Raw genomic sequence first — 24,956 nt, forward strand, 5'->3', positions numbered from 1 at the left:
TGAGCAGGACTGGGAGCCAAGGTCTGCTAGTCATCCTGGTGTGTAAGGGTTCATCACCCAGGGAAACCAAGACCACCTGTTCTGGAGCACCAGTGCCAGCCTGCTTCTCAAGACGTGTGTGCCCTGTGAGTGAGGGGAGAGTGTTGGAAGATGTGAGTCCCACTGGGGAACCCTGTTGAGAGGACTCCCAGTGCAAGAGTGAGGAGATGGCTGTTGCACCAAACGGGTCATTGCCTGTGTGCAGATTACTTTGGTGACCCCCCTGTGCCAGGAGAGGGCAACCGTGAAGATAGCCATGAGTTGAGTGCTGTGCGGGGAACATGAAGGCCATACTGCATTTTTGCGGTGACTCCGCATGCCATGAGGGGCTGATGTGGAAGGTATTGCTGCCAACAAGCAACGAGACCTGTATGTGGCCTTAGCGGCGACCCCGAATGCCGGAAGGGGCCACCATGGTACTGACTGCCTGTGAAGTCCGACTCTTCGTATGAAGATGCTGTGGCAACCCCGTACACCACGAGGGGCTGCGTGTACTAAATAAGTGTGAAGTTCGAGTCGCTACCCGAGAACTGAACGCTGAGACAAGTGGGTCAAACTAAGCATTAAGTATTGCCCCCAACCCACAGCAAGAATTGAGAACCGTGAGTGCATTGCCACATTGCTGGAACCAGTTTGACAGTGCTAGGATCAATTCCCCTTCCCTGAGCGGAGCACTGAATTTGCCGTGCAGGAGGACACACGGGAGCACCTCTGATTACTGCTGGAGCTGGCCACGTAAGTGCTTGGAGAACTTGCGCATGCCAGGTGCTGCCACGCCTCCTGTGTGCAGACTGACTCAACTGAACAGGATTGGAGCATCATGAGTGCCCGCAGTCGGGGCACCCGCTAGAGTGCGGAATCGTTCCTTAATGCTGGAGCGGGTAAGATTTGTTACATGCCTACTTGACCACTAGGGTCTCCCTGCTAAAGGTGCTGCAACACCAAATACACTTTTGACTAGTTTCTAAAAGTCTGGGTGGACTCTTGAGTAAGGCTTACTAGTGAGCATTCCCTGGATACGGCCAGCAGTGAATGTGAAATAACTCTGACCACATTACGAGGAGCAGGTGGGACAGGGATTTGACAGTGAAACACTAGAGTGCCAACCTGAAGGTCATTGTACTATTGCTTATGAATGTCGTAATACTTCTTTAAATGCATAGAGTTAGTAAGAAAATACTTCTTTATGATATGAAAAAAAGTATTTGACTTGACATTGATTTATTGACTTTGTTATGTGCTCTTTAAGTTACGAGTAGTGTTCACTAACCTGCATCTACACTTTCCCAGCGATTAAGCCTTTTACTGCTCATCCTCAGCTACCATTGAGAGTCAAGTGCAGAAGGGGTACTTGCAGAAGGGGTACTTGGCCACCTTACGCAGGATCCATAGTAGGCCGGGCCCTGGGACATCAGGAGTAAAAGGGCTCAACTGCCCCAGTTGGGCCCAGTAAACCCTGCGTGCCCTCAGGCACTCTTAAAGGGGGGTTGACACAGAATCTGTGCAAAATATAATTGTACATTCCATATGCACTGCTATTGAGGTGTAAGGTGACAACCCTGCACACCACTCCCAAACAACAGAAGAAGGATGAAGGTACAAATTTCAAGTTCAAATAAGAGACAGCACAGTAATTGCCCCCACACCAATACTATAATTAAGTGTAAAGTATCACACTGTTTGGCAGCAGAACATACTGAGCTTAGATGGATGAGAATATGAAGGCAGACAACATGAAGGAAATCACACCTGAAACAACAACCAACATAACAACTGACTGGGCATCACTTTGTATACTGAAAGTATCTGCACACACACCACACAAAGCTTGAAAGTAATCACACGTTTAACTAAAAGATTGACACAGAAGATTCATGCTGGCCCCTTAAGAAGCAGCCATCCCCGATGAAGTAAAATGCTTCTTCTCATTGCACCTGACAAGCACACCCCAAAACTTCTCACCTGAAGACCATCCACATGAATTTAGACTTGACATCTGCACTGCACCCATAGAGGCCTTGCATGCATATAGGAACAATTGCTCATGTTTTCAAATGCACCAGCACCAAAGAGAAGCTCGGAAAGAATAGAGAGTCAGCCACATATGGGATCAATGTACTCATGTAGGACTGTGCACCGCATGACCATAAACAGTACCTCACATTTGAGGCACAAACCGGGCTGGGTGGTTGGTGTGCTTCTTTGTTTGTGCTTCTACTCAGCCCTTAAATGGGATTATCCCCAGTTGCAAGGCCACATGGAAGCCAGCATAGTTCTACATTCCTTGTCTGGTAGCATCTAAGATTAAACCTTGGCACTGCACACCAACAGGTCGTGCTCCTGCTTCACTGGAATTGTGCTGATGTGAGGCTGTGCTCCCCTGGTGTGTCCTCCAACCAGAGGCACACGAGTATATGTTACCAGACAGCTATACTCATAAGTCCCAGAGTGCCCCGGCACGACAGCGCTCTTGGGTGCTTCATAATTAAAACACTCTGTTTCGCTTATCCAATCCTTGGATTTTAATTCATCATCTTTGGATAGGTTCCAAGTTATCATTTACATCATTCAAAATAGTGCAATATGTTCATAGTCCCAACTTCTTTATCAATTTTATCAATTGCAATTTATTGCCCTACCAATAAACAGTGGCAGTGTCTGTGGTGCAAGATGGTGCTATCCACAAAGAGGACACTCTGTTCATCTCCTTCAAGGTAACTCCACACGCTAAGGTTCACAGCAGACCTGTTACAGTCACACCTGACCCTAGTAAAGCTTTATGAGAAGAAGCAAAAATTAATTTATGACTTCATCGCCCATAATGCAATTTGGAATGCTCTTCGAGATGCTCGGCTTTCTGCAGATGGCTTCTACTCTAACCCCCTCACCCTTGCTTTCTCATCTTTGTCCTGTGTTGCTACAACATCTTACATGAGGGAAGATCCAGGCCGTTGTTGTTTCATGAACTCTTTCTAGGAACGTAAATGTCTGTGTATAAATAATAGACATCTCCATGCTAATCAGCAGGTAAAAAGTCCCTATTTGAGTCATTCATAATTCTTTCATAAATGTTTATTTGGAAATGTAATTCCCTAAAAACATACAATATTGTTATCTTTCCCTTATGGTCAAATAAAATGATATTTTAAAAGCGTTTAAAAGCTATCATCAGGCTACGATGTCAATAAGAACAGGCAGCATATATCATAATATACTACGGGCGCGATGTATAAAAAAAAAAGTTTTGCGATTCTCAAATTACGATTTTTAGTGAATCGCAATTAGAGAATCGCAAAATGAAATGTATGAGGGATTTTTTAACAATTTTGCGTTTCGCAAATAAGGAATACCTTCCCGTTCATTCCTAAGAGCTAGGAGGCCCATAGGAATGAATGGGAAGACATTCTCAATTTGGGATCACCAATTAGAGAATCTAAAATTGAGAATGCAATTTCAAGGTTGCAAAGGTGCCAAAAGGACACCCTGTTGCACCCTTGAAATATGCATTTGTGCGCATGTATTTGTGACATCAAATCAAAAAAATGCTTTTTAAAAGAAAATCGCAAATTACCACGAACTTGAAGTTGGTGGCAATTTGCAATTCCTTAAAGCCAAATAGCAAATTTCTGGTGCTTCCAGAATTGCATATGAGGAATCACAATTTGCAATTCCATAATTGCATTCGCAAAATAGAGAATCTCTAATTTTTCAATTCTCTATTTTTGCGATGGCCTTTTGGGATGATACATCCCAAAAGGCTTTTTCCAATTTGTAAACGGGCCGATTCTGAGAATCTGCCCGTTTGCAAATGGGAAAAATGCTTGATAGATATGGCCCTCAGGGCCAGATGCATCAAGCATCCATTTTGCGATTCCTTAGTAGCGAAAAATAAGGAATCGCTAATAAGGAAAAGCAAAATGGAATGCATCAAGCAATCACTACAAAAATAGCGATTCCTTAGAATTCCTTAATTGCGACTCACAAATTGCGAGTTGCAATTAATGAATACCTCCCCATTCATTCCTATGGGCCCAGAGGCCCATAGGAATGAATGGGAAGACAATCTCAATTTGCGAATCACAATTAGCGATTCGCAAATTGAGATTGCAAGTTCAAGGGTGCAGGGGTGTCCAAAGGACACCCTGTTGCACCCCTGATTTTGATCTGTGCACATATGTTGCGCACACACATGCCCTTAGGGCATGTGTGTGCGCAACATGAAACTTTGAAATATGCACAAAAGTGCATTTTTCAAAGTTTTTGCAAATTACCATGAAGTTGTACTTCGTGGTAATTTGCGTGCCCTATTAGCGATTTCGCTATTTTTGAAACTTTCATGCATTGCATTTAAGGAATCTCCATTTGAGATTCCTTAAATGCAAACAATCGCAATTTAGCGAATTCTCTATTTGCGATTTTTGCATTTGGGATGATGCATCCCAAATGCAAAAATACCGGTCGCAAAGGGGCAGATTCTGAGAATCTGCCCCTTTGCGACCGGTTTTTAGCTTGATGCATCTGGCCCTCAGTCTTTAGCCAACACGTGTTTCATCATGTAAGGATTAACTCACAACTTCCTCAGCGCTTTCTCCCTTCTTATCGAAAAGTACAGAAAAACCTAACTGCTGGTTCTACTTCCGTCCCGTTGGTATCTCTGTTTACGTTTCTATTCCATTTATTTTAGAAATGTATCCGTGTCCGCCGTGCAGCTCGTTTCGATGTAAAAACAAGTTTTTTACCTTATTTATGTCCATTTGTAATCTTGGAGGTTCCGTAAAATAATATCTGCAGGCGAGTGCGCTTGCACGGTTAAACTTCCCCGCCTTACGACCGCCGACCTATCTTCTGGATGATAGGGCGACGGGCGCAACGCGGGGAAGTTTATTCATTCAAGCGCACTCGCCTGCACAGTACAGAAAATGTGTACTCAGGGTTAGGGTTGAATATTATTAGGATTCTATGTTTAGGGCCTGTTTGAGGGGTTGAAGGGTGATTACTCTGTGATTGTATATACTGACATGATATACAGTGAGTACCCAATCAGTCACTCGTCTTAAATTCACCCCTTTAGACTCTGATGCATGTGTGTGTGTACTATTTGCAAAGCTGGAATCTGGCCAAAAAAGGCAGAGGAGTTTTGTACAGGATGAAGCCAAGCATACAGTCAATGAGTTATAGGAGCGGCAGCTGTTTTTTTTTTTACTGCATTTTGAAGTCTATTCTTTAAAGAAGTATGTCTTTATATTTTTCCTACATTGCAGCAGTGTTGGGGTGGTGCTGATGGAAATGAGGATGTTGTTACAGATCCTGGGTGCAAAGATGGAAAATGCCTGTTGTCTTGTTGTTTTTTTTTACACTTCTTATTCTTCAGTCTGATAATATCTCGGAGGATGCCCCCAACACTCCTTATATGTCAGACTTGCACGCTTCACTATTCACTATCTTTTACGCCCACCACTTTGAAATGGTACCAGCCGCCACTGGTTGTAGGAGATTTGTCCAGGGCTGGCTGTTGTGCCATCTGTTAGATTAGCAACCCTAGAGAGGCTAGAAGAAGTAAGTGGCCTAAAGAAAATACCCTAAGGAATGCGCCTTAATTCGGCTCAATGAAGGAGTCATCTTGGTTAGGTGCCGTAATAACAACTTGGAAATCAAAGGGGTCTTGAAGTTGATTTATACGCAATCACTGGGAAAACCTTTGAGATTTATGCATAACCATGTGGTCTGTCTCACCCACAAGACTTTTTGTGCTAAGTCCTGTGACCATCCTGAGTTAGTTTTAATAAAATGCGTAGCTTTATTTTTCAGGGCCAAAAAGTCTTCACTGGAATTGGGGGATAGTGTGAGAACATCTTTAAGAATAATTGCGCAAGGCGTACATTCTGGGGGACGTTTAGGGTATCTGGTAAGGGGTCTGCCAGAGTCTTCCATTGGATTAGATTTGCCCCTGTCTTCTGTTGGAAGTGTCCTTATATAGCTTGTGAGACATGCCACTCCAAATTACACACTGAGCTCCAGTTCTATACAGTTTCAGGTGTCTGGGACAACTGGGGTAGAAGCATCAAACTGTTCCTTGTCTGCAACACAGTCGGTTGTGGTGGCTCTATAATAGACATGGCATTATTTCCTACAGCATGAGGCAGCACATTTTTTAAGGCCTCTAATTTCATTTCCACCAAGTCAAGGCGAGCAATTAGAGAGCAAGCTTCACTTTAAATATATGCCTGCATGTCTCTAGGCAACTCTCCATATAATTATTTATAGATTGTGGTCTTGGGGCTAAGTAGTCCCCTTCCCCTCAAGACATAAAGTAGGGATAGGTAAGCTATTACACTGGGAGGACTTGACAAGTGATGGCTCTAAGTTGAGTAGAGTGCACCGTTGCTTGTTTGCCAGTTAGTTTGGTGTGGGTTGCCATCTTAGACTATGTTTTGTGAATTAATGGAGTACTATGGCCTGGGCTGCTTTTCTCACCTGCCACTGCCAAATCTCTTGTATGGGCCTCTAGTGAAGCATTTGGAGAGAGGCTAGATGCTAGAGAAGAAGACTGGGGATGCCTAGGATCTGAGTTAGAGACTAAGGGATCCACTGGTACAGATGGGCAAGCCTGAGTGGGTGACCCTAGGTTATTTGGTAACCTTCTCTGAAAGGGCGATCTCCGTGCTCACTGCCCCTATCGCCCTTTCCAGCATACCATCTATTGACATTAACTTCATGGACATTGTATGTGTAGTGTCTCCTCTCGGTAACTTCTTTTTCCCCATCCTAGGTGCTGCTGCTGGAGCTTTTAAGCATGTGTTGATGCATCCTGCGCCTGCGTGCAAGGAAGCTGAGTGACGAAGTACTACCCCAGCCAGGTGCAGCACAGTCAGAACAGTAGATGCGGGCAGGGAAACCACCCTAATGTCTCAGATAGAACTGTAGACCTTAGAGTTCACGTAACATCAGTGATTTATTATGTGGTAGAATCAGTTGGAGCTTCGCTCAGATGAGGCAATGTTGCTTCTTGTGTATGGGTCCTCCCTCAGTGCTGGTGGACTGGTGCCTGCTAGTGCTCTTGGTGAAACAAAACAAAATGGTAGGTAAGTACTTTGTTTCCAGTGAGGGATTAAATCAGAGATTTATTACTGCCCAGTGCACAACTATCAGGGTGCTTGTGGGGGTGAAGAGTCTGCTCTCTAGACTACAGACATTGTGTGGCTATAAAAAGTGTACACAGTGCACCCATTGTATCTTATGCAGGAGTCCTCAAAGAAAAGTAGAGGATCCTCGTGCACCACCATGAGTTGCACGAACACTCAGTTGAAGAGCTTGTTAATTGGCTCTATGTACTTACGCCCCAATCACTGGTGCAGTGGACAAACAGAGAGTTTCATAATGAAACAGAAAAAGGGAAACCAAAAAAAAGGACAAGAAGCTGCAAGGTTGCAAGGCTGCACAACAATGAAAGCGCAGCTGCCACCTGCTGTATCTTTACAGTAATTCAAGGTGGCATTGGTTTCCCCTTCCCCCAAGCCTGCACCCTTGCACACTCCTGCGAGAGCCAAGCTCCTCCAGGAGCGTAGGTGGCAATGGTGTCTGACCGATGGGTACCTTCGAGGGGTAGATGGCGCGTTGGAATGGCAGGATGGAAAGTCTTCCTTTTCAAATCCATGGTCTATCTGAGGTGGTATCCCAGCCTTGACTCCAGGCGACTCGGGGGTGCTTCTTCTGATGTCGAATCCTGCATGCCTCTCCAAATCTGAAGGTCTTCGCGGAAAACCCTCCTCATTCTCCTTTTTGAATTGCATGGTGAATGTAATAGGAAAGCTCTTTTAAAAATCTGTGGTATTTTTTTAACTATTAGTTTGTCCACTAGACGCATTTTAACAGGTAAATTGTTGAAAATAATCTGAAATTTCTATACTGTATTAGACTGATATAAAGTTATTGTTGGAGGGAAAATCTGTTGAACAAACACCAAGAAGACAAGTTGACACAGCAATATAGGTTTATTACAATACTACAGTGAAGATCAGTCACTACAGGAGAGATCAGTTCACCTCCGTGGAGATGCAACTTGATGTCTGGAGTTTTAGCTCAGAAGCAGCCCTCTTTATTTCCCTAAACCACAAAGGAGTAGGTTAGAAGTTCATCACTGACGTAAGCAATGTTCACACAGGACATACAAGATAGCAACAGTAATGGGGGCCATAAACGCTGCACGAACTTACCTGCGGACCGGAGGCTGCAACACTCACCACACCAGACGCTCCTGGGGCCCTGACGCTGTTGGTCTCCCCTGCCGCCGCAGCAAGCACCACCGCACGGCCGCAGAGGGGGGAGACTACAGCTCCCAGGCTCCTCTGCCCGTACCACCCACTTCCGCCTGACAGCGCGCCCAGAGGCGCATAAAGAGCAGGAGCTCCCACTGAGGAGAGGGGGGCCATAAACGCTGCACGAACTTACCTGCGGACCGGAGGCTGCAACACTCGCCACACCAGACGCTCCTGGGGCCCTGACGCTGTTGGTCTCCCCTGCCGCCACAGAAAGCACCACCGCGCGGCCGCAGAGGGGGGAGACTACAGCTCCCAGGCTCCTTTGCCCGCACCGCCCACTTCCACCTGACAGCGCGCCCGGAGGCGCTTAAAGAGAAGAAGCTTCCACTGAGGAGCAGGGGCCCATAAACGCTGCATGAACTTACCTGCGGACCAGAGGCTGCAACACTCGCCACACCAGACGCTCCTGGGGCCCTGACGCTGTTGGTCTCCTCTGCCGCCGCAGCAAGCACCACCGCGCGGCCGCAGAGGGGGGAGACTACAACTCCCAGGCTCCTTTGCCCGCACCGCCAACTTCCGCCTGACAGCGCGCCCGGAGGCGCATAAAGAGCAGGAGCTCCCACTGAGGAGTGGGGGGCCATAAACGCTGCAAAAACTTACCTGCGGACCGGAGGCTGCAACACTCGCCACACCAGATGCTCCTGGGGCCCTGACGCTGTTGGTCTCCCCTGCCGCCGCAGCAAGCACCACCTCGCGGCCGCAGGCTCCTTTGCCCAGGCTCCTTTGCCCACACCGCCCACTTCCGCCTGACAGCGCGCCGGAGGCGCATAAAGAGCAGGAGCTCCCTCTGCGTCGCGGACCGCACGGGTGGCGTCGGGCGAAGCCCGGGCAAAGGGTGGGCCGTCTGTGGCTGTCCGGGGCTGGCCAAGGCTGGGCTGGGCCATCCCCCTTTAATTTTACCATCTTGACGCGGTCATTGTTACATCTGACAAGCGGGGTCGCCTACCTCGGAACACTCCTACCATTCCTGAGAGGATAGTGGATACTTCAATCCAGGTAGAACCAAGACTATATTGCTCTTAAAGACTCACTTTGCTGACCTGCATCTTGCCGCAGCGTGCCCTTTCTCCTGTGCTGTCCTGCCGTCGGAGCCTCCAGTCTGCCTCCCGCCGCCTCACTAGCTTTTCCACCGAGCTAGCGCGGCCGCCGAGTGGAGAGCGGGCTGGGGACTACATATCCCAGCAGCCCATGCGGTAACACGCACCATCTAACCGCACCAGGAGGCACTTAAAAGACCTGTAAACCCCTGGCGAGTGGGGAACCTTTGCTGACCTGCATCTTGCCGCAGCGTGCCCTTTCTCCTGTGCTGTCCTGCCGTCGGAGCCTCCAGTCTGCCTCCCGCCGCCTCGCTAGCTTTTCCACCACGTTAGCGCGGCCGCCGAGTGGAGAGCGGGCTGGGGACTACATATCCCAGCAGCCCATGCGGTAACACGCACCATCTAAGCGCGCCAGGAGGCGCTTAAAAGACCTGTAAACCCCTGGCGAGTGGGGAACCTTTGCTGACCTGCATCTTGCCGCAGCGTGCCCTTTCTCCTGTGCTGTCCTGCCGTCGGAGCCTCCAGTCTGCCTCCCGCCGCCTTGCTAGCTTTTTCACCACGCTAGCGCGGCCGCCGAGTGGAGAGCGGGCTGGGGACTACATATCCCAGCAGCCCATGCGGTAACACGCACCATCTAACCGCGCCAGGAGGCGCTTAAAAGACCTGTAAACCCCTGGCGAGTGGGGAACCTTTGCTGACCTGCATCTTGCCGCAGCGTGCCCTTTCTCCTGTGCTGTCCTGCCGTCGGAGCCTCCAGTCTGCCTCCTGCCGCCTCGCTAGCTTTTCCACCACGCTAGCGCGGCCGCCGAGTGGAGAGCGGGCTGGGGACTACATATCCCAGCAGCCCATGCGGTAACACGCACCATCTAACCGCGCCAGGAGGCGCTTAAAAGACCTGTAAATCCCACCTCGCGGGACGCCGGGAGAAGCCTGGGCAAAGGGCGGGCCCTCTGTGGCCCTCAGAGGCCAGAGGAGACTGGACTGGGCCACCCCCCTTGACTTCTACCCGATGACCAGGACTATTATTGATGCATATTAGTAGGCAAACAACAAATTGATTACTTGCCATATAGCTGTTTGCGATTTGGGTCCTTACTTTTGTTTGTGTAACTCTAGTACTATTATATTGCACACATTATGGCCTCGCATGTCTCTAAGGGGAAATCCACAGGGGTAAATAGAGGTACGCTAGATTATATTACAAAGGTTTCCTCTAGAATTGAAAAGGACATCACCCTAGCGGAGCGACGAGCTGAGCGACGTCGCTCTGTTGAGCTTATCAAAAATAAACGCTCGTCTTTGGGATTGATACAGTTAGCAACTTCGCCACCCACCGCGATTCATATTGAAAGCAAGGGCCCTGATAGTCCGAGTAATGACAGTATTTCATTACTTTTGCGAGAGCGAACTCCCCCATTTAATATAAATAATGCAAATAGTGAGTTGAACTCTAATGTCTCCGTGTCTCTTTTAACACCAGAGGCAGAAGTCTTAGAAGATATACCGCCACCAATAGTGGAGATTTTACCAATAGTGAAGACTGTCCAAAGGGGAAATTTTAAAACCCCCAAGCGTTCCCGACAACAAGGCCCCCCACCAAAAAGGAGAAAGAAGAAAAGTGGTCAACATAGAAGTAAGAATACTAGATCTGAGTCTGGCACTCCTAATAATCCTCCCCCAAATACAATAGTGTTACCTACCTTAATCCCTCCCCCACACTGCCCAGTGGAAAAAGCATCTAGTAATGACTTGCTGGGTAGTATTGAACACTTATTACGAGCCTTTACACTACCATTATTAGAGAGATTTAAAAAAATGGAACTTCAGTTGGGGACATTAGAACAAATAATTGGGGGAAACAGGGGTGCAACCAAGGATATACCAAAGTCTACATCAGTATCTTTAAATCCTCCTGCCTTAAAAGGAAGCGAAAACCAATAGCCAAATTAAACCAAAACCTTTGAAACCACTGCCTCCCAAAACACCACGCCAAAATATTGAAAGCAAGGATAAAGAGGGTCAGACTGGAGGGAAACCTAATCACTCAGTAAAAGTACAAAATATGAAAGACCCCCAAAATGCTGAAAGTGTAATGAAGTCCAAAAGGCATAGAGTAGAACTGCCACCTGAAGCAGTTCCGCTCGTTGTGGTTCTTACGGGAGTTCCCTCATTAGAGGAGGGTAAGAGAGAAGACTACCACCACTTAAAAAATAAAGCCATATTTTGGCTTAGACAAAATCGCCCACTTCCCCTAAATTTAAATGGTGAAATCCTAAATGTAAGGCGCCTCCCTTGGTTGGGACACAGAAAAAAAGATCTAACGGGCAATATTATTGTAATTAATTTTAGAGATCGTAGGGCAGTCAGATACATCTTAGACTGGCCCCTAGAGAATGGTACCAACGGTATCATACCCCGTGAACTGACTTATTTCTACCCGAGACCTGTAATGGCACCGAATAATAATTCTAGCGTCCCATCTCAATAGCGGGACAATGGCTTTCTACCGGTCTATAACCGCTATGCAGCCTTAGCAGGCATGGAGGGAGTGGACTGACTTTTCCCTCTAGATATAGTGAAGGATTGGGGAAATGGGGAACAATTATATCCGTCTTCAGATCTAAGGGAAAGATTAGAGTACCCCCCATTACGTAATTTGGGTGAAATGGAGAAACACCCAGACCAATTGAAAGAAGATGATGTTTCATTAAAGAATAAAGGCATAGTTCCAGCCCAACATACACAATTGTGTAAATCAATATTAACACCACCAGTAGAAGTCAAGCTGAATAATACTTGTGATTTAAAAATACTTAGTTCGAATGTAGCGGGTATGGAACCTAGATTGGCGGACAAAGACTGGGTTGAACTAATCTCAGGTTATGACATAATAATGTTTCAAGAAACTTGGGCACCCTATGATTTGAATGTTATTGGGTTTCACTGTTATAACATAGCGGCTCGTAAATTGCATTTTGGTGTTGGTGGACTGTTTGTTGGTTTTAGTATTCTGGCTGGGGGGAAACATAGGATTATTAACACAGGGAATACTAACATTCAAGCTATTGAATATACACGGCAGGCTGCTTTTGTTTTGATAAACTTTTATAATAATGATTTTATCCCGATCCCAAACAGGAATTTCCTAGCGCTTACTAAATTTATCTCCAACTTAGAGGATAGTCGGGGCAAAAGTGAAGGACTTGAAATTATTTTAGGTGGTGATTTCAACGCCCAGCTACCAAATAATAATTGGCAAGAAAAACAAGGTAAGGGGGATCCGGCAAACCAAAGGGGACAAGAATTGCAAAGTCTGTTAGATGAGCATATTCTGTCAAATATTATGGACTCTGGTCATAACATCTCGCTACAGCAAGTACCTACGCACAGAGGTCGGGTTAGTAGCTCTATTATTGATTTTATCTTTGTTTCCCCTGGTATGGCAGACCGTATAATAGCAACAGATGTTTTAGCTACAGACTTTGGGGATCATAACCCAGTATCGGTAACTATGAGGTTAGACCCCCGACCTGTCTTTTGTGTGACACAAGGAGCAAGAAATATAAGTGTATCCACAGATAAACTAAGGCTGAGATGGAAAAGGATAGATAAAGTTGGAATCACAAAATCGTTGTTTATGGAAGAACATAACTCAATAGATTGTTGCTTAGACTCACCCACTGATTGCCAGGTTATTATTTCCTGTTTTAGTAGAATATGTTCTATAGTTAGAACCTTGTTATCTGTACCAGCAGGCCTAAGCCCAAAAGAACCTAGGTGGTTTGATAACAACTGCTCTGTGGCGAATAGGAATTTACGTAAGGTCCTCACAGAGAATTCTAGAATTAATTCGAATGTGAGTGCAGCAAGGAAAATTTATAAACTAGCTGTAGAGAAACGGAGAGCCACACTTTTGGGCGAAAGTTGGGAGACCCTGGCTGAAACTGCGGAAGGGAAGTTAAGTAAATTATTCTGGCCTGCAGTTAAAGAACTCCGAAATATGGGTCAACAACTTACCCCGATTAGCTGTACCATCTCCAGTGAAACTTGGGAATGCCACTTCTCTAAAATGTATGCCTCTTCACTGAATAGTGAGAATAGTGAGGAGTTACATGATTTTGAGGCATCAAATAATCAAAATTTTAATTTGGGAGAAGTGGAAGAAGCTATCGCCCAGAGTCTGGGAAATAAAGCCCCGGGCCCAGATGGGCTACCCATAGACCTTATTAAATGGCAACCGGGTCTATGGGCTCCTATATTGGTGAATGTTTTTAATAGTCTGCCTAAAGCCAAAATGCCGGAAACTTGGGGTACTAGTATAATAGTCCCCATACATAAGAAAGGAGACAGGTCTGATCCCATGAATTATAGGCCCATTTCATTGTTAGATAATTCTCTAAAAATTTTGGGGCGTGTTATTTATAACAGGCTTACTACATGGATAGAAGATAGTGGGATTCTGTTCTCATGCCAACTAGGATTTAGAAATGGGGTCGGTACAGTTGAACAATGCCTCAACTTGAAACTCATTATTGATAAATATAATATTGCACGGTCGGTTCCTATTTATTTAGCGTTTATGGACCTGTCTTCAGCTTTTGATTTCGTTAATAGGTCCAAACTTTGGTCTATTTTATTAGAGTATGGTCGGGATACTGCCCTGGTTCACTTTTTAGCTTTTTTACATACAGATTCAAAATCCAGAGTGAGAATAGGTATGGGTGGAGAACTATCAGGAACAATTAATATAGGTAGAGGAGTTAGGCATGGGTGCGTTTTAGCACCCCTGCTCTTCATAATCTAAATTAATGGCCTGAGTAAGTGCCTTGAAAAATCAACCCCTGACGTCCCGCTAATAAATGGTAAACCGGTACCTGCTCTTCTGTATGCAGACGATGCAGTGCTATTGGGACGAACACCTAACTCACTTCGTACCCTGGTTTTAAATTTTACAGATTTTATGGATAAGTTAGACTTGAGGGTACATTTAAAAAAATCTTTTATAATGTCTTGTGGGCCTGACAAGCGGCAGATGAACTCAATACAGGTTGGAGAAGGAAAACTTATTGGAACCTATAATTTTCCATACTTGGGCGTGTCCTTTGCTGCGAATGGCTCGTGGACTGGGCATTTGGCCCAGGCCACGGGCAAATTCTCAAAGGCCACTAACTCAATTTTAAGTCTTCCAAGACCAAAGAGATATGATGCTATTAAAGCAATTGTAAATTTTTTTAAATTACAGTGTGTCCCGGTAGCGACCTACGGGGCAGAGGTATGGGGCATTGGGAAAAGTACCACTATCCAGCAAATAGAGAATAGGTTCTGTAGGAAATTGTTAAGTGTCCCAATTTATACATCTAATTTTATCGCACATAGTGAATTAAATCTTTCATTTGTATCAGATTTTGTTAATACTCGCCCAGCTCTATTTTGGCACTCGGTCTGGACGAATCAGTCAGCAAAACTTACACAAGAGAAAATAACTGACTGTTTAAATTGCGAAAGAGGTAGGAAGATCCCGTGGCTTCAATATGTGCATACTAGCTTGCAGGAAGTAGGTATGGGAAATATTTTTGTTAACCCAACTGAAGCTAATAATGTTAAGAAATCTGAATTAAAAGAAGCACTGAAAGCACTTTATTTACAGAAAAGATTGATGATCGAATCGGGGAAAACTACAGTCGCTAAGTATCTGAATATTGAGTCGCCTAAATGTACCTTTGCATTGTATTTGACATTATCACTGACTAGCTGGGAAAGAAGTTTATTATTTCGCCTAAGGGCCGGTACTGTGAGGTATCTGATAAATTTTCCTTTGGGTTACCAGCAAAACACAGCTAAAATTAGCTGCCCCTGTGACGGGCAAAGCACACAAAATGACCTGCACTTTCTCTTTTGTTGTAAATTCTATGTGAAATACACAAAATGTTTACTAATTCCGTTTTTTTAAAAACATAGACCCATTACTTTGGAACAATCCTATCAGGCACTGTTAAATTTAGATAATGAGGAAATAATTTGTCGTATCGGTACCTTTTTAAAAATTGCGGTTGGAGCACGTAAAATGATGGAAAATGTTTACATTTTAATTTAACCTGTTCCTTTAATTGTATTTTATGGATAATAGTATTTTATGGAATATGCATTATGATATGTACTTTTATGAATTGAAAAATTCGAATAAAGATTCTTGAATTGAATTGAATTGACTCACTTGAAGCTATAAATCCAGCTGCCCTTGTGAAACTGTAACCAATTGGCATATCGCAGCGATATGGGGAAGCGGAAGACTATGGAAGGGGGGGAGCGGCTCTTGTTAATCCACCGAAGCATAGGAAGGGTAGGAAAACTAAAAACATGGTTATTCACGCTGCTTCTAACTGCGTGATTGATCGAATCTGCACCCTCGTTGACGATTGTGAGGAGATTCTTTTGGCCAGTCATGATTCTACGAAGGATAACGATCATAGAGAGCAGAGCATAGATCTATCTGGGCTGGCAACTACGGGTGAAACGCCTGTAATCCCAGATATGTTTAGGGCTAAACACAGAGCGATTAAGAAAAGCGCTGTAGATGGTAGCAGCTTGGCTAACTTAACGGGTACGGCTCCTTTACAAGAGGGTCAGATGGGCATCCTAACATCGCTGTAGATATCGGTTTAACTGACTCTGCTCCTTTAATTCCTTGCTCAAACAGATATGCGGTACTAGCTGCTGTTCACGATGAACCCCCTGTCACTCAAGTGCCACAAACACCTGGGGTTTGTGTTACCCCTGTGACAAATTCTTTATCCAGTTCAGAGACGGACATTGATATCATGAGGGGAAAAATGGCACTAGAAGAAGTTAGTACGCTAACAAGTTTGGTGACCCTTCTGCGTGATGAAATTGTGGCAATGAAGTCCTTGATTGCAAATCTGTCTTCTATGGTTGGTAGTGTCCTCAATGGGGGGTCGGGGACCTTATCTAATAATAATACTCTTTCTAACAATGACACTAATAGTATCGTCAACTCCTTCCCCTTGAGACCCCGCCCCGCTCAGAAGGTCCAGCAAGGGGGTGATGGCGGAGGCTCAATTTTGGCACCTGTCTCAGCTGATCTAGCCCCCAAAGGTTCTAACGACTGGGCATCAGTTTCAGCGAGTAGGCCAATGGGTACTTACATAAAACATGGCCAGAAATCCGGAACTACTAATTCGGGAGGAAGTAACATTACATCTAAGACATCATCTAGTACGGGTATTAACACAAAACAAGGTCAGAAACCCAGAACTACAGTCACAGGAGGAAGTAACACTTCATTTAGGGCATCCTCTAGTACGGGCATTTACATAAAACAAGGCCAGAAACCAGAAACTATTAACACAGGAGGAAGGAGCATCACAGCTAGGGCACCCACTAAAACGGTGATATCAGATAAAAACGCTTCTAGGAGGAGGGGGAACGTGTATTCAAAAAATGATGACTATAGTCCCAATAAAATCTACATGACTAATGTACCCAAATTAGTTGGGACCAGTGGTCACAGAGAAAATGTTGATTCCCTAACTAACAAGGCAATTCACTGGTTGGGGCACGTTAGAGGGTGTCGCTCGGTGATCAGGGAAGACATAATAAAGGCAATGAGATTAAGTTCACCGCTCGATGAATACGACGTAATCGAGCTAACATTAATTTCAGCATCCCTTGCCGAAAATCTTTTTGCCCTAGAGTTCAGATCCAGACCCCCAGCGCATTCACGAATCCAACTAAGAAAGTCGTGTTCTTTTCCTCAAGGCCATTCTTTCCATGCACAGAGCCGTCATGGAGAGAGCTATGATTCTGGGCTTGGAAACAACGATTGACTCATACCAGGCCTGAACTTAGGATCAAGAAGTAATACAGGGGGTGACCCTAGTGATGAAAAGATCAAGGAAGTTGTACGTGTTAGAAGTATATATACTGATGTCGCCGAACATCGGGTTGGGAACATAAGATCAAGTAGGGAAAGTGAGGCGCTTTTGGTTATCCATTCAACCGATGTACTGACTTCAGATATAATGACGGAACAATGTACAATCCCAGCCGCTGAGGTATCCTTACACCCAAGAAATAGTAATGGATTGGGGGGGTAAGCTAATTTCGTGGAATATTGCTGGCTTACGCTCCAGGCTGGATTCTCCGGAATGGTTAACATTCATCAATGATTTTGATGTATGTATCTTCCAGGAGACTTGGCTCTGTGAACCTCATTTTGTCCAGGGCTATTTAAACTATTTTGTTCCGGCTATTAAAGGGCCGAAGGGTCGACCGATGGGAGGTTTGGTCATTTGGGTCCGCCAGAGTCTAGCACTTACGATTTCAGAGGTATCTACTAGAAGTAATGACATCCAGCTCATTAGAGTCGATTTGGGCTCTCTGGGTTGGTTGGATATTTACAATATTTATGCTAGGGGCAATAAGGATGGAAGGTCTAAAGTTATAGCGGATTTGGATCAGCTCTTAGATAACAATATACTCATAGCTGGCGACTTAAATCTAACCTTTGAACCCCTGGTTGCCCACAATGATTATCCTGGGGATGAGGAAGACAGGCAATGGGGTGTACCCAAATTAGATCTGAAACCTGTAGTTAGATGGACTGAGGATGTCATATGCCTAAATGCGATTTGTTGTGAAAGAGGATTAAGGGCATTAAACGGGAGAACTCTAAGTGACAAGTTCGGGGCTAATACTTTTGACAACGGGCGATATAGCAGTAGGATTGACTATGTCTTATGTAATATGAAGTTGTGGAAACTCGTAGATGATATGGAGGTCAGGGGGCGAATCGAAAGTGACCACAATCCCCTGTGTGTGATGCATAAATGGTGGGAAATGGAAGCGACAGTCATGGATGTAATAGTGGATTGTTTACCTACAAGTCTGCTCTCAAATGATCTTCGTAGGCTCAAATGGGTCCATGTTATGACGAATCAACAGGCCTTGGATAACATTGGGGAAGAGGCTGATAAAGCCATACAGGTCCTTGAGGAATTGAATAAATTAGTAGATGGTTTCATTGAAGTAACCAAACTTCATGATAACCTCTTTTCGGCTATCAGGGACCATTTTCTGAAGCCAGTAAAAAGGAGTAGTGACGCAACCCCCAAAACGCACAAATGGTATAACACTGAGTGTAGGAATGCCAGACTTGCCCTAGGCACTGCTATCAAAGGTAGGCACATGGAGGACATTCGCACTGCCAGAAAGGAGTATAATAGGTCTTTATCAAGGGCTGAAAAGCTGTGGGATGATCGGCACTGGCAAGACCTAAAGGAAGCCAGTGACAGTAAAGACTCTAGGAAATTCTGGAACATAGTTAAGTGGGGCAGGGGGGGCCTATCAGAAGCTCCTGAAAATAACATTTCGCAGGAGGACTGGCTGAATTATTTTAAACCAAAATATGCATGTAATCAGTTGGATAATTCACTAGGAGATCCTAGGCCAGTTTTTCATAAAGGCAACTTTTTTAATATTGAGGAAGTACTAATGGCCCTTAGCACAGTGGCAAGTGGTAGAGCACCGGGACTAGATGGGGTTCCTGCTGACATTTTTCTTAATAATAAAGAGCGCTGGGGCAAGTATATTTTGCTTCTTGCTAATGCTGTGGCCCTGGTAGCTCCAGTTCCAGATTCATGGCAGGGAGCAGTTATAATACCAGTTTTTAAGGAAGGCGACAAATCGCAACCTTGCAATTATAGGTCCATAAGCCTCATCAACACTATCCAAAAGGTGGTGGGGAGGATGGTCGTGAACAGGGTGATTGATTGGGCTGAGGAGACTAGTGCTTTGTCACCCTTTCGAAAGTTTATCAGCACGATAGATCAAGTCTTCCGGTTTATCCTTCTGCAATGGAAGACTGTGTTGCTGGGGAAAGGCAGTCTGTATGCGGCATTTGTCGATTTCCGTGCTGCTTTCGACCTAGTTCCGAGATCTCAGTTATGGGCAGTGTTAAAAAATTTGGGCCTACCCTCAGATCTGTTAACACTATTGATGAGGTTGCACGAAGCAAACTTTGCCAGGATTCAGTGGGGTGGGCCGGGATCGGTTACCCCCCACTTCCCGGTCCAGCAAGGGGTTCGTCAAGGCTGCTCGATGGCACCCACGCTTTTCACGTTATATATTAATGGTGTTGTCGCGCGCATGTTATCTGCAAACACTGATGCTCCTACTTTGGCTGGCATTAAGACACCAATTTTAATGTTTGCAGATGACACACTGATTTTATTAAAGACCCCGAGTGGTCTGCAGCATGCCCTATCTATTTTTGAAACATTTTGTCTGGACCATGGTCTGGAAGTTAATGCAGCCAAAACTAAGCTCATGGTTTTTAATCCCCATCGTAGTTTTAAAAATAAGATCATCATGAATGGGCACTCATTAGAGGAGGTCAATGCTTTCACGTATTTAGGGATTCTTGTGGCAAAGGACAATAGATGGCCACAACACATAGACTTGGCGGTACTAAGGCACAGGCAACTTGCTGGAGCCCTTAATTTGGAGCATAAAAGATCCTTAACTAAGCCAATAAAACCTGTACTCCAGGTGTACGAGGCTACGGCTCTCAGCTCAGCGCTATATGGCGCTGAGTTGTGGGGGTATGAGAAACTGAAGCCTTTGATAATATCTGAAAACAAGTTTTTCCGAGGTATCACTGGACTTCCTGTGAGTACTCCCTTGCTTCCTTTGAGGTATGACCTTGGAAGGAAGTCTATTCTGGATCTAGCAAGGCTCCGTCCGATTCTATATTGGCGGAGGCTCTGGACTACTCCAGAGCTCCTTCATTATGCAATAGGTTTCCTGGACATTATTAAATCTGATGTTTTTCATAAAGTAAGTTGGCTGAATGAACTTAGAGACACCTTAGTTGGGCTAGGTTTGCAAATGTTATGAGAAAATCCGGCGACCTCACAATTCCCATCAAAAACGGTCATAAAGGACATTTATTGGGAGAAGGTTGCTAACCGAAACTGGAATGGTGCAGGCTCCTTGACTATGGCTGGAGGTTTCTTAGAGGCAAAACGTATTCCATGTTTAGAGCCCTACTGGGATCTAATTACCAAGCCAGGGGACAGGAAGCTTTTTTTCCAACTTAGAGCTGGTTCCCGTCCCCTTAGGTCTCTGACCGGTAGGTGGGGTAACCCAACTAGTAGCAACTGCCCTGCATGCAGTGATCATAAAGAGACTACTGGCCATTTCCTATCTGCGTGCCCGGCCTACGAATCTCCAAGGCGAACCTGGCTTACCCCTTTGTGTAAGTTCTTAGGTACTACCAGCAGTTCTGAAGCTCTAAGAATCATACGCACTAGCACTTTAACTTTGATTTTAGTAGCTACTGCCAAATACTTAGGTTGGGCATGGGTGGTTAGAATGAAGCTTTTAAATACTGATTGTTGATTGTCTTTGTTTTGTAATGGAACATTAGATTTGTAAGTCAATGTATTATACGAGTACTCATATTTATATGTCATTTGTAAATAGCAACTGAGATGAATTTTACCTTTTGGACTGTGCTTTTAACCTGTTTGTAAAGAATATTTTAATCTCATTTTTAAACTTGTATTCTTGAAATATATGGAAATCTCAATGCTTTTATGAGTGAACCTCGAATAAAGCTGAATTTGACTTGACTTGCATCAGTAGATGTAGCAATTTCTTGAAAACAAAAGCAAATATAGGTGTGGGCCACATGGCCCTCGCGTCGCATGCTTATTGGAAACCCCCTCTGTGGGTTTTCTCTCCTTGAAACTTGATCAATAGTAATGACATTACAGATATACTTGTGTTTCTTAACAGCGAGCAATTATGTCTTTCTCGATGCGGATTGGCTACCCTTATTTGACCTTTTGTATGTGGTTTTTTCTATCAAGCCTAGACATTAAGGGGCCCATTAGGATGACGGGTTAACTTTATCCGCCGGCCATCCCATTGCAAAAAGGGACTGCCCGCCATAAGGATGGGGGTCCTGTGGTGGACATTAGGATGCGCCAGCCACAGTGGCGGGCGCATCCAGCATTCCTGTCATTGTGGCGGGTGGTGCAGTCAGCACCACCCACCACAATGCTAGTAAGGCATGTTGTGCATGGAACTGAAGGGGGGGGTACCATAGGTACCCGCCATGTGCACCCCCACTCCCCGCGGAGTCCCTGGGGGCCCGCAACAGGCCCCCAAATCAGACTCTGCATGCCTTTCCGTGGCATTGGAAAATGCCCATTCTAATATGGCTGGCGGTGTCTGATAGACACCGCCACCATATAGAACCCTTTTCCGTCCGGTTGCAATGCGACCGGGTGGAAAAGCGGAGGACAGTCTTTCTCTCCGCCGCGGACCCCCAGCCATAATAATATGGCGGGGGGTCATTCCGTCACGGATGGTGGGCAGATCGCCTGGCGGGGGCGATCCACCCGCCATCCTAATGGGGCCCTAAGTGTGAAATATGATTTCCAGCAAAAGTGGCCATTTGCGTCACCATGTTCAGAAGCAGGACGTGCATCTGGGTCAGTCCATCCTGTGTACGCACTTAATCAATGGGTGCATGTACCAGTAGCACAATTGCAAAGGAAACAGGCCCTAACATGATTGGCTCACTTCAGCCTGTCTTTCTAGTATATAGAGATTGTGGTAACCTATTTCTGTAGCCTCTGCCCTTAAGCACTGATGGTTTTTGAGCCTGGAGGGAGATATAATCTAGGTTTCATGCAATAGCTCAACTTACTGACTGCAAGATGTTTCCTGACCTCCTAATGAATAATGTGATCTATTTATCTCTGCTAGACATATTGTTCTCCTATGTCGCTACTTCTGTGCAGAGGTCTGTATTTTTACAGGGGCCTAAAACTCTCTCTAACCTGAAAACGTTACATGGAAGTTTAGGCCTGAGATCTGTGTGGGTCTGTGTGTAATGTTTGCATTTTTCCCTATATCATTATTTTAATATCCCATTTAGAGAGATTCCATATATCTTCCTAAGGTTCTTCATAGAAAAGCTCATTAAGCCTGTCGTAGAGTATTGAGTTTGGAAGAACATGTATGACTTGACATTTCCAGGTATAACAAATCCATTTAGTACTAGAGAATTTCCATGATGTAAAAACACATGGCTTAATCTACATAATGACATTTTATTGTGTTTAATATGCAGTATGATACGGGAGCTTCTCACTGATTATGCTGGGATACCTTTGTCATTAGTGGTGAATTGTTTGTCATTAAAATGTATATTGCGTATCTGAACAAAGGCACAATAAAATATAAGCTAGCTTTGTATTCATGCAATGAATATAACTTTGTTATGTTTGGTCATTTGACAGAAAATATTGTAGTTCTTTGTACCAGGCAGTAAACGTGTTTTTGCCGCCTTGACAGATAGTAATTCTGCTGACCGATGGGAAATCTGGTGATGCTGTCGAAGAGAAAGCCGAACAGCTGCAGGACAAGGGAGTGACCGTGTTTGCCATAGGTAGGTGGTCTTGTATGACAGGAGCAGCCACCTTTCACAAAAAACCTATTTTTGTATCCAATGCTGGCTGTTTTTTTATGCATTCATTGCTTTTACCAAGATGATATGTGATGCAGGTGGTATCAGGGTATCGATTTCAATAACACCACCCCCATAAACCCCATGCATGTTCCTATAAACAATAAATTAAACACATTTGTGACATCATGTCTTATGGCATGCATTGTATCCTAAGGCACTGCAAAGAATGCCCTTGAATCCAACATTGCCAAACCTATGAAATCTCGGAGGGGTTAGATCTCAAACAGCTCACTCACAGATGTGGACGTGCCCCGCTCTCTCTAAACTTACGTTGTGGGAGTAAAATACTGGGGCCGCTCCAGTGGTAGCCTATGTGGCTTACTCGGCCTCTGAGGTGCTAGTTCCCAACTTTGCATAGTGCCAGATCGTCAAGCATTTGCATATATTCCATTACTGCAACTCACAGTGACTGAATCCCTTTACTGCTTTGCACAAAGTGCTTTCCCCAAAGGTGGCTTTGTCAAGATAAAGCAGAATCAATGAATGGAGTATTTTGTATCCAGCTTTCAGACACATTTGGGCCCACTATTTCTGGGACCTCTGGTTCCAATCCACATTGATTTACTAAAATATTCCTATATGTCTTAAAGTTCTCTTCTCGTAAACTATTTTGTTACTTGGGGAAGTGATGTGGCCTAACAGCATGAGCTGCTGACCTTGGAACGGGGGAACCAGCCTCTAATCCAAGCCTCAGGTCAACATCCTGAGATTCTGAGCAAATCAACCAATCTACCCATTCCAGAAAACATGTGATTCTCAATAGCGCGCTCACAACGTGCATGTCGCCCCCACCAACTTATTTATTTTATTTATTTATGTTAGGGTTTTATAGAGCGCAAACCAGACCCGTGAGGGTATCAGAGCGCTTTATAGGAATGAAAGAGAGTAAACAAAGGCCTTTAGAAGGGGAGGATACAGTTGGGATAAAAAGGGAGATACAATGTACAAAGAAGGAGGCAGTTACAATCTCAGGGTACCTGTGGGGGAAAAAAACAGGTGGAAACATTTAAGACAATCTCAGTGTGGGTAGGTATCTTCCAGAGAGACCTTGGATAAGGTCGAAATAGTGGGTGGAACAGGGTCGTTGAGGTGCAAGTAATGCTCGCGTTAGGGGAAGAATTTACCCATAAGGAACGTTTTGGCCTCTTTTTTGGAGCGAGCCAGAGAAGGAAGTCTTCTGATGGCGGGTGGGAGTGAGTTCCAAATTCTTGGAGCTGCCCCAGAGAAGGACCGATTGGAGGTCTTTTTTTCCGCAAGCATGCCAGTTGGAGCAAAAGGTCTCTGGCAGATCGGGAATTTCTGGCTTCTCCGGATATTATGAGTGTCTGGGCCAGAAATGCTGGGGAATTGGAGTATAGGATCTTGTGGGTGATGCAAGCCAGCTGTTCTCTTCTGCTGACCAATTCCACCAATTTAGCTCTTTGCTTAAGGGTTTGTTGGGTGGGTTTCTGCGAGGAGTCGTCCCATGCATGGCCGAGGAATGAGGAGGTTGATCCTTCCCATGCAGTGCTTTAAAACCCCGCAGGCGCTTGCCTTCTGATGACGCCACTCCAGCGAGATGTACCACCATTTGGCCGCGTTCTTCTTGCTCCTGCACGTAGTGTGACAAATGGCGCACCTCTGCTACGTGCCGGCTGCGCCTGCTCAGAAAAGCGCTCAGTTGCCCTTGGGCCAAGTTTGTGCTATATAAAACTGAAAAAACAGAAATAAACATTAGATGATAACTCCACAACAAAAGTTTAATGCAGGACATCCTAGTGGGCATTCATAAACGATTACTTGGCCAGGGCAGGACTGGGACCAGCCCGGGGGGTGGGTGGAGGGGAGCTGTGTGCTAGTGAGCAGCACTGCTGTCGCTTTGGTACTACTACCGAACGCTTTTGTTACGGGTGCCGGATTTTGCAGCACTGCTGCAAAACCGCCCCCCACTGCTCAAAAACCGGGCCCCACCCTTCTGCCCCTCCTGGAAAATGCCTGGTGCCCGCTACGACCAGTCCGGCC

At 45.2% G+C, this 24,956-nt stretch overlaps 1 protein-coding gene across 1 annotated transcript in view; it reads left to right on the forward strand.

Moving 5' to 3' along the window:
- Positions 1-24,956, forward strand: part of LOC144763327 (uncharacterized) — a 1,153,250-nt gene that overhangs the window by 126,715 nt on the left and 1,001,579 nt on the right. Inside the window, exon 4 of the mRNA XM_078648815.1 lies at positions 22,781-22,874. Within this exon, the coding sequence (XP_078504941.1) occupies positions 22,781-22,874 (94 nt within the window). The remainder of the gene's footprint in view (positions 1-22,780; positions 22,875-24,956) is intronic.

This window comes from Lissotriton helveticus, chromosome 1_1 (genome assembly GCF_964261635.1).
Source record: "Lissotriton helveticus chromosome 1_1, aLisHel1.1, whole genome shotgun sequence".
Lineage (NCBI taxonomy): Eukaryota > Metazoa > Chordata > Amphibia > Caudata > Salamandridae > Lissotriton > Lissotriton helveticus.